Consider the following 10,561-nt stretch of genomic DNA (forward strand, 5'->3'; position numbering starts at 1 on the left):
ATACGATCACGCTGTTCTCTGTTTACGCTGTAGATGATGAAGTCATCGAGAAAACTGTCCACCCCTTCCAGACCTGCGATCATTTTGCTCATGAGCTGCTGAAAGGCACCAGGTGCGGATTTCACTCCCGGAGGCAAGCGGTTGAACTGAAATAGCCCACGGTGTGTGTTGATTGTTAGCATCTGCTTCGAGCCGTCATCGATCTCAACTTGAAGATAAGCGTCCGACAAATCGATCATACTGAACACTCTCCGAAAGTTTTGAAAATGTGTTGTCGGGTGTTGGGAGCGGATAGTGGTGTGGTTCGAGCAATGCATTCAATCCTGTTGAGTAGTCTACACAGACTCGAATTTTTCCTCCTGGCTTCCTGACCGAGACGATGGGTGCTGCCCAATCAGAATAGTCTACCGGCGTGATAATGTTAAGCCGTTGTAGCCGGTCTAGTTCCTCGTCAACTTTCGGTACTGCGTGAAACGGTACCGGTCGTTTTGGCCTGAACACCGGTTGTGCATTGGGTTTCAAGTAAATTTTTATTTTCGTCTTCGTACAGTGACCCAGAGAATCCCTAAAAACTTCCGGAAATCTGGTGAGGTACGAGTTTACTGATTCGATAGAATTGAAACGATTACCTGATTACAAATGTTGGTTAGCGGTTTCGCCCACACATCGAACGCGTTCATGAAATCCAGACCCTTCACTGATGTGACATAACAGGTTCCGTGTTGTTGTTTCTCGCCAATCTGCATCTTGCAACGAAATTCTCCCAGAAGAGGCAACTGCTCACCGGACGCTGTGTTTGCTTTGTGTTCGGATTGCGTGCAAGCAGGAGATCCACATTTCTTCCGAGCTTGCTCGGAAATGATAGTGATATCTGAACCACAGTCGAGCTGGAGTTTCACAGTATGGCCGTTGATTCGAGTTGTCACGAACTTTAGTCCACTGTGTACTTGGTTTACTGAATGGATGTTGTTTGTTTGTTTTTGTTCTTTCTGCTTTTTCCACTTCTGTTGCTGTTGTGGTGGCTGCGACTGTTTGTTTTCCCCAGGCGTTTTGACAGTCCTGTTGAAACAGCTGCAGTATCCCTCTTTGTGTCCCTGTCTGTTGCACTGTTTACAGACGTGGTTAGTGTAGGTGCTATCTTTGACGAAATGCATTTCCCCACACTGCTAACAGGGGGAACAAGGAATGTTATTTTTATTCCAGACCTTTGGTTCGTGCTGCTGAACCGTTTGCACACTGGAATTTGAATGCTTTTCCACCGGCGCTGTGTCGTGCTTGAGATTGGATAGCCTCTGACATTCAGTGATGAGCACTTCTAGATTAACCTCTCTTCCAGCTTCGGAAGAAGACGCGTTCTGACTTCCGCCTCTTTTGAAGATTGCATACCACAGACAAAAATCAGTGATTTGAATTGATCAATTGTGAGTGGGTCGAATGCCATTCCAGCTGCTGGGTCAAAGCAAAATTCCTTGATCGTCGATGACAGTGATTCGACAATCTGTTCCGCGCTCCGCTTAGCTGCCGGTGCTGCCTGCTGTGTGGAGAGGCGCTCCAGAAGAAGCAACAGACGTGTATTTTGTTCCGCCATTTGCTTAATCAGCTCTTATGTAGGAGTCTCTGCGAAACCCGGAAAATCAGTTTTTTCGCCGCCTTCAACCATTTTAGTACCGAAATTCACTGAAAATCACTTCAGTCGCAATCCTCGTCGCCAAATATGTTGTGTTTCGTACAACCCTGAAAAGGTTTAATGGCTTGCATAGTTTTGTAGAATCATTTCGAAAAGGAACGATTCTTTCTTGCCTTTGCGAGAACAATACACAAATTGGTCATATGTCGCAATTTGGTTTTTATATCAATGTACACATTGCACTGAGTATTTAACGAGAGGCATCTTTCGTGCATCGCCATTCATCAAGCATGAAACACGCGTCTAACAGATGCGCACATTTGCAGCGATAAAGATGAAACATCGCGAGAATGACCGTTTATGAAAAATCGTTTCTCGAATCTCGGTCAAAACCGTCAACAAAGCTAGGAGCTTGTTGCATAAGAACAGTGCCGATGCGCACGACAGCAAATACGAATGGTAACTAAAAGTATCGAAAGTGTGCTATTCACATGTACAGGAAATGAACAAGTTCTAAGTTTCGCGCAACGAAAACAAGCAACACATTCAAAGCCAAACACTGATGGCTAGAAGCGACCGATAATCATTTGCACTCTTTTTTTTTTCAAACATGTTCTGCGAAGATAGAATTTTTAAGCTGCCAGAAAAACGGCAGAAGATGGCAAGAGATTGTAGAATAAAATAATAAGATTGTAGAATGCAGAATAAAATGCAATATATGTAAGTATGCCTATATAAGCTACCCTGATTTCTTCCTGATTTTTATTTTCATTCTTTCTGATTTTTGAAAATTATAGTTAGCAACCCTGCTCCAACCAGTGAGCAAGTTAATACTTTGACGATTTTCAAATTGGTTTTTTACTACTTTGATGCTTTGCCAATCGTTTGGACACGCCCGAGAATGTCACTACAATAAATAACGAAATGTGAAATACGTCGTCAAACCAAAGAAACAACGTTGCCTATAAGTGCTAGGAACGCAGAAATCCGGATTTTCTGATTTTCGAGCATCAATATCGTGACATTTCATATGGATGCATGATGTTTACCTCACGGACTTCCAGACTTAGTTGCCAGATTTGCAAGCGGACATTTAATTTTTGTTTTTTTTCCGATTGCAATTAAAATTTATAAACTACTGAAATTGTAGGAATCATAAATGAACGCTTTTGGTTTGGAATACTGATACTTTAAATAGCAAAATAGGTCCTTTTCACGACACAAACCAAAACATCAAAGTAAACTGACAATGTGATGGTGAGAAAGTGGATGAAACATAAAAATGTTTTAGGAATTTTTTAACGTTGAACTCGCTCGCTCGCTTTGAGCGCAAAAAAATACAGATGAAAAAACATAATGTGTTAATTGAAGCTACAGTAGAATTCCGATTATCCTCGGAATAGTCAGGCAAACTCACCGCGAATAACGAAAATCGCGGATGACCCATTAAAGGACTGAAAAAGAGATGCAAACACGAAAAATAGATGTTTCAACAAAAAAAAACTATGTTTCATCAATACAGAAATCATTAAACTATCCATCTATAACGTCGTGTACACCCGTGGCTAAATAATGTCAAAGTCATGACCACAACAAAAGAGCATGGTCCTACCACTCACTTACAAATTCCGGAAAGGCCTATTGATTTACTTTGGAACTCGCAGTCGCGAATAACCCACAGGGCGGGTCACCCGCTCGCGGATAATCGGGGTTCTACTGTCATAGTCTTATTTATGGAATAAAATCATTTGCTTGCAGATAAAATAACTTGCATATATTTTCGCCAACTTAAATAATCTGGCATCTCTGAAACTGAAAGGAACAATCTGTATTTGTGAAGCGAGTATTATGATGTGTTTTCGAGAAGGAAAAACGAATTCTTAAGTGTAAATTATGAATGAAAATTAATTTTTCCGAATAAAATTAGTATTCTATGTGAATACAAATCACTTTTTTTCTGCAAGTGGTGAGAAAATTGTGTCTGAAATTGACGTTAGATTATAATAATAAATTTTAGTAGGAATATCTGAAGATTCAGAGGAAATAGGTTAAGTTAGGGTTAAGACTATGCGCTTCAAGTAATTAAATAATACAAAGCAGATATTTTCATTCAAATTTTACCATTTGAAATTTGCCTTTTAGCCTTCTAATCTGATGGAGAATAGTTTGGATCCCAAACTCGAATGTCGCCACTAGCCATCGCGGATACTTTCGTTGTTTCGAGTTGAGGGCGATATTGACCGTGTACGGTGACAAAATATTGATTGAGGTTAGATCGGATGTCGAAAGCCTAGCTGTCACGATATTGAAGACCCTTATTGTCAATAATTTTGGTCGTGTAAGGTGCCCATAAATGTTTTGTCCAACTCGGAGTCTGAGAGCGAAATCGTTTCGAACAATAGTATTTTGTGAATGAAAGATGCAATTTTGATCTTCTACTAAACTTAGGTTTCTCAAATACGAGGTGAACATATGGAAAAGATGCACCGGGTCTATTTCCATAACGTCAGGCAGGGAGTGTTTGTGTATTATTTAATCACAGACGGCAGAGATCGCCGCGATAGTTGCTGATTTTGATCTTCTAGAGAAGAAGAAGAACGTTTGCAAAATATTTATTGTAGTGCACATTGACAAAAACAAAACAAATTACTTTGTAAGTTCACCTTTTTCATTGTTCAAGCGAGGGCAAAAATGAATTGAGCATCAACTTCGGCATCTTTGGCTGCTTCTTCAAAACTACGCAAAGGGGTGGTTTATCAAGGCCATTAAATCCTTCCACTAAAGAGTTTATTTGAAAAATTTACTTTATTATAATGGTCGTTATGTACCACTTTAACGATCTGTGCTGGACACCACCCTTCTATTCTTTTCAAATCCATCAGAAACCTGAAACTGTATATGTTGAATCGGCTCACCAAATGCGATCATTACTGGTAGAAATCTTATGCTTTATTAATGTGATAAACGTTCGAAGACACACAATATTTTACTATTCGGTTATGGGCCTCATCAACATGTTATTTATTTACCTCTATATCGATTCAAAGGTGCACCATTAATATCATCACACTGAAAATATGTCAACCAGAAGTTTGCCCCGCCACACGCAACATAGTAGGGAAAATAATTAAAATATTTAATTTGCTCATTTCCTGCTTCAATGCTGTAAATCGACATTCATTCCAAACGTGTTACTGTCGCTCTTTCACTATCTGCAAATGGTTTTTCCTCATGTAGATCGTCCCATAGGGACGAATCGTGAAATAGTAGACAATCTCGACGAATGACAACAAGCTGGCTCCAACGAATAGTCCCGTCGTACCACCTATCGAGACTACAGAAAAAAGAGAAGAAAGAAAGTACCTGATTAGATTTGCGCATTTTCCCCCCCGCAGAATCTCCTTCACCCCTCGACACCTACCCACCAAATCGAGCCGACCGCGCACCACGTTCCGCCTGTACCGCTCCGTCGGTAATTGGGACAGTTCGATTTCGATCGTCGAGCAACGCTTTTCCCGGTTGTAGAGACTCTCGCGCGAGTCATGTATGATGGCGATGTCCACCTCGGTGCACGAGGGCAAACAGTCACAAACGACACCCTTCTTCCCGGTGGACCACTTGGGCAGTATGATCGTTAGCTCTTCGTAGTGCTCATTCAGGCAGGCCAGTCCGGTCATGTTGCACTTCAGCGTGGGGTCTGCGGAGAAAAGCGAACGGCTGGAATGTTACGACGGAAAATTAATCAAATCAAACGCAACCATACCAGTGTTCGGCATGAGATGACTGGTGCAGTTGCATAACTGCAACTGTTTGTCCCTCCGACACTGCACCGAACAGGCACTGTAGCTGTAGTATTTGTGGACATTCAAATTGTTCTCGTCCGGATAACGGCACATGCGCTGCTCCACGCTGACCTGTTTCGTCTCCGGGTCGTTCTCGATATTCTTGACGGAAATTTGACGACTATATGGAACAGTAAGAACAATAAGATCAGATAACTTAGAGTCGTTATTGGAACTGACATACTTATATGCGATGAAATAGTCAATGACCAGGACCTCTGACTTTGGGGTAATCAAATTCGGCACATCTTCTTCCGCCAGCGTGTAGACATAGGCTTCAGTAAGAACAGTGATTTTTAGCTTCCCTGGTCCCGTATATTTGTTTGATTTCATATCAATATACAGCGGATCCCGGGCGCTAGTCTGTATCGAGTTTACCGCGTAGCAGAGTCCGATCTCCGTTTCCATCGGTTGAAAATACTTGCAGCACTCGAAGGGGCGCCCATTCCAAAAGCATTGCTCTATCGTCTCTTCGCAGGGACTTCGTACCAAACCAGCGTAATAAGAAAAATTGCCGTGAAAACAATTCTCGATCGGTTCATCCCCGTTGCACTCATTCACCGTGTGGTATGACTCTCCCCGGAAGTAACCGATTTCATTCAAAATTTCCTCCATCGCAAAGTCGTGTTCTTCGCCCCACAGGCTGCAACATTTAGATGAGATATGAAAAGAGTTTTTCTGAACAAACGGAAACGATATACCTATCCGCCACCATCTGGATGCGTTCCATGTTGCGCATTTCGCAGATCACGATCGATGGAAACTTCGTATCCCAATCGCGATAGCTTGTTTCCATCACGAAGGAGATGGCGCTGGTTCGGAAGGCCTCCAGCGATGCACTGATCAGCAAGGCCGATCCAAACCAGGACACCACGACGCAGATCATCCAGAAAACTCTGAAAGAGGGCATGAATCAACAATCATTTTGTTTCCGATGATAGTTTTGAACATGTTTTAGCCCTACGCTTTTGCCTAGTGTCTGCAAAGCGTGGTAACGAATCCAGCCCTATTCAAGTAAGTGCATCTCATCATCCAAACTACATAACGCAACATAAGCGAGATAACCAAAATCATCGCGCAATCATCAACTAATTCGCAATAGCAGCAGTGAGATCTGCAGGAACAGAATTGCCAATAATATATTTTTTCTTCTTACTAACAATAGAATAATGTGAAATGTAAATACATAATAGATATAAGAATAGGTTAAAGAATTGAGTTTGAGTGTGATTGTGAACATTGTTATAATGTCCTTGTATCCCCTTCCCTTCAGGAAAAGAAGAAAACATGTCACCCTTTTTAAACCCGAGTCGACCGCGAGTAGTCAAAAAAATTTCATATGCTTTGGATTATCCGATTTGGGTCAAATATGTACCGTTTCGTTGTAAAATTAGTTGCCATTCTAGAGGTGGCTCCGTAATGTCTCTGTCATGGAAGTCTTGGGTCTTATTGACGCGAAAATTTAGCAATAGATCTTTACAATCTTCTGTTGATTCCAATTTCTTCTCACTCTAGAAATTTTGCAATGCGAGAAAAAGGTGGTAATCGCTTGGTGCCAAGTCCGGACTATATGGTGGATGGATTAAAACATCCCAATCAAGCTCTCGGAATTGTGTGGCCTTGCATTTTTGATGGAACACAACGTCTCTTCTGTTGGCCAATTCTGGACGTTTCTGGTCAATGGCTAGCTTCAAACGATCCATTTGTTGACAGTAGCGATCTGAATTTAGTGTATTGCACTTAAAAAAATAACTTTAACAAAATTTAAAAAAAGAATTAAATTCAATAAATTTTAAATATAATATTTTTTTATATTAAATTATTATTATTAAATAAAAAAATATAAACAAGTTTTAAAAAAATAATTAAATTGCACTAATTTTACTGTTGCAATATTGGCAGCATAAACACCATTTACAATTTCAGCGGCCTGGCTTGCGTCTTTATTATAGAAAAAATGAAAAATGTACCAAATTTTCCCTTCGTTGACCTCCATTGTTAACACCCTGTAACTCACAACTGAAGGGAACAAACAAAAAACAGCAAAATATTTTTTTAAGTGAACTGTCACCTTGACAACGAGCCTAAATTTGAAATTTTACGCTCGATATTGATCATTAAAACCAGCTACCGAGAAAAGAATCGATAACCTTTTCCCCAACCTAATACACTGCGTTTCATAACTGTAGCACCACTTGTTTTTTCTGAGTTTCCAGAGATATGTTAGAAGTCGATTGAATTGAAGCATATAGTGTCGAATACAATAACTATCTACATTTATAAGACTGACCCTCTCAACTTTATTGTTGTGTCCAGGCGAGAAACATTCAAAACACTAAAATTCCAGTGTTTCATAACTATAGAACCAGATGGAAAAACTCTCACCCCATTACAAAATTAACGTCAATTTCACATAAATTACAATATGGTTCTAGTTCGTAGGTCATCTTTAGTTCACAATTAGTTCAAATAAGCCATGCAGGGTGATTTCGACCAAGCTGCGCCATATTGTAGTGTGTATCTCGTTCTACGCAGAGGATACTGCCTGTTTAAGCTATTCTAATGACACATACTGCTTGTAAGTTGCATCTACTATTCGTCCGATCACTCCTCATAAGTTCCTTACAGGGTTTTGATTTGGTAAACAAGCTGACCAGTCCAGAATCTGAAGCCCCTATTCATTAAACCATGCCATAACCTTCCGGATTTTATGAATTGATGGCAAATTAAAAATTTGTTGCATTTCTTACTGTTCATTCGTGTTCATTCTCTTCGAGCCATCAAACTGCCGCCTGCATTGTTACGAGCTGAAACACTAAATTACACGTTCCGTAAATCCTTCCAGTATGAATAAATTCTATTCAATTTCTTTTCATCAGAGAAGTTCTCCTGAAATAGTAAAACCCATGGGATTAGTTTCCACATTAGTTTTTCGATCCGCAGCTTTAAAAATGACATTTTTATGGTTTGGGGAGAATTTTCTCAAAAAGGCCTGGTTTAGACAGCTTACCATCAACACGAAAAGTAGTCAGAAGTGCAACGAAGTACTTCAGAATCATTTACTGCTGTTTTTGCATCAAAAACAATTTGACAAATGGGTAATTTGGCATCAATTCATAAATTCCGGAAGATCATGGCATGGTTTAATGAATAGGGGCTTCAGATTCTGGACTGGTCAGCTTGTTTACCAAATCAAAACCCTGTCAAGAACTTCTGAGAAGTGATCGGACGAATAGTAGATGCAACTTACGAGCAGTATGTGTGATTTGAAGAGCTTAAACATGCAGTATCCTCTGCGTAGAACGAGATACACACTACAACATGGCGCAGCTTGATCGAAACCACCCCGAATGGCTTATTTGAACTAATTGTAAACTAAAGATGACTTACGAACTAGAAACATATTGTAATTCATGTGAAATTGACGTTAATTTTGTAATGGAGTGAGAGTTTTTCCATCTGGTTCTACAGTTATGAAACACTGGAATTTTAGTTTTTCGAATGTTTCTCGCCTGGACACAACAATAAAGTTGAGAGGGTCAGTCTTATAAATGAAGATAGTTATTATATCCTACACTATATACTTCGAATCAACCGACTTCTTATATATCTCTGGAAACTCAGAAAAATGAAGTGGTTCTATAGTTATGAAACGCAGTGTATATACCGAGAATTTGTGTTTTTGAAGAAAACGCTTTGTCATATAAATTTGCATTATCGCCTTCAAAATAGGTCTTTTTGAAACAATTCACTTTTTCCAACTTTTTTCCCATCCAGTCATCGAAACACTTTTTATAGCTGCCCATATCATCAATGCTGCCAAAAGAGGTCCCACGAAGCGGCAATTTAAGTTTCGGAAATAGGAAAAAGTCACAACCAGTGTTGCCACACGTACAGATTTATCTGGAAAGGTACAGATTTTTTCGTTATTTTTGGTACAGATTTTGTACGGTAGAGAGTACAGATTTTCGTCAAAAAGTACAGATTGATACAGATTTTTTCCACGTGTGAAATTTCTAACAATCGAACAGAGCAACATTAAGGTACATGACGACTTTTATGCCGCAGTATCGTTTGGAGAGATTTTTTTAAAATCTTAATTCATGATAGTACGCAATCTAAATTCAAAAAAAAACTATGTATAAGCATTATAAAACACACAAATGGCTTGCAAATGTAAATGTAGTATTTGTAGTAAATAAAGGAGTATTTTTTCATGCTAAATTTCTACAAAGAATATTTACGATGGTACAGATTTTTGGACGAAAAAGTAGAAGGGTCTGAGTCTAGGGGCATGGACGGAAGTTTGACGTAGGACTGTGATTGTTCAGAACACTTGGTTATTTTAAATGTAATTTTTTTCATTGTTCAGAAATCTATTAGTTTAACTCTTTTGGAACTCTAAATAGTAGCGCTAAAAAAAGACCGTTTGTTGTATGTATTCATAACCTTCAAACGTTTTGAACAAAGAAAGACAATAAGCTTCTAGCAGGAAGTTCAACTGTCTAACAGTTAGACTCTAACTGAAAATGATTAGTGAATGGTGGAATGGTAGATGAAGTATATGTGAATCGGTAAACAAAAAAGAAATATATTGCCATTGATTACAATATGAAATTTATGGGGAAGAAACAAAAAACAAGTTGATAATATTTATGATTCCATGATATTTTGAGGTAAAATACACATGAAATCATGAAGTTGCTTTATTTTTAATGGATAGCTATGTTATTGTGATTTCTATCCATTGTCTTATTCTCATTATTAGGCATCGGGAGCAGTAGCTTTTTCGGTGAAATAATGTTCGTTTGCAGCCTATCACAATCAAGTCGTATTGGTTCTACTGCTCAATCTATCATAGAAGGAATTGAGACATTGAGAATTATGAATATGAGTCATGAATAACATTAATATTTCATTTCATTTCATTTTTGTGTTGCGATGTAATGCAGATCTCAATAAGTTTTCGCATAATCGCTGCCTCCTCCTAATTAATGAACGATCACTGTATGGGTAACACTTTCTTCGTTGCTTTGAATCTTGCATGAAATTTGTGTGATGCATGTCATCTTGCATAGGACTACTTTAACAT

At 39.1% G+C, this 10,561-nt stretch overlaps 1 protein-coding gene across 1 annotated transcript; it reads right to left on the bottom strand.

Annotated features, from left to right (window-relative positions):
- Positions 1-4,635: 4,635 nt before the first annotated feature.
- On the bottom strand, positions 4,636-10,561 carry LOC129772950 (sodium channel protein Nach). The gene is made up of 6 exons (XM_055776485.1): positions 10,554-10,561; positions 6,171-6,365; positions 5,654-6,112; positions 5,391-5,590; positions 5,049-5,324; positions 4,636-4,961 (listed from the first exon to the last, which is right to left on the bottom strand). The coding sequence occupies exons 1-6, from the start codon at positions 10,559-10,561 to the stop codon at positions 4,819-4,821; spliced, it is 1,281 nt and encodes a 426-aa protein (XP_055632460.1). The 3' UTR covers positions 4,636-4,818.

The sequence above is a fragment of the Toxorhynchites rutilus genome, chromosome 3, assembly GCF_029784135.1.
Source record: "Toxorhynchites rutilus septentrionalis strain SRP chromosome 3, ASM2978413v1, whole genome shotgun sequence".
Lineage (NCBI taxonomy): Eukaryota > Metazoa > Arthropoda > Insecta > Diptera > Culicidae > Toxorhynchites > Toxorhynchites rutilus.

Bases quoted from the DNA above. Each gene is read 5' to 3' on its own strand.
- LOC129772950 (XM_055776485.1), bottom strand. The intron at 6,113-6,170 runs GTATATCGTTTC...TAAATGTTGCAG, and splicing joins ATCCAGATGGTGGCGGATAG to CCTGTGGGGCGAAGAACACG. The intron at 4,962-5,048 runs GTAGGTGTCGAG...TTTTTTCTGTAG, and splicing joins CGGTCGGCTCGATTTGGTGG to TCTCGATAGGTGGTACGACG.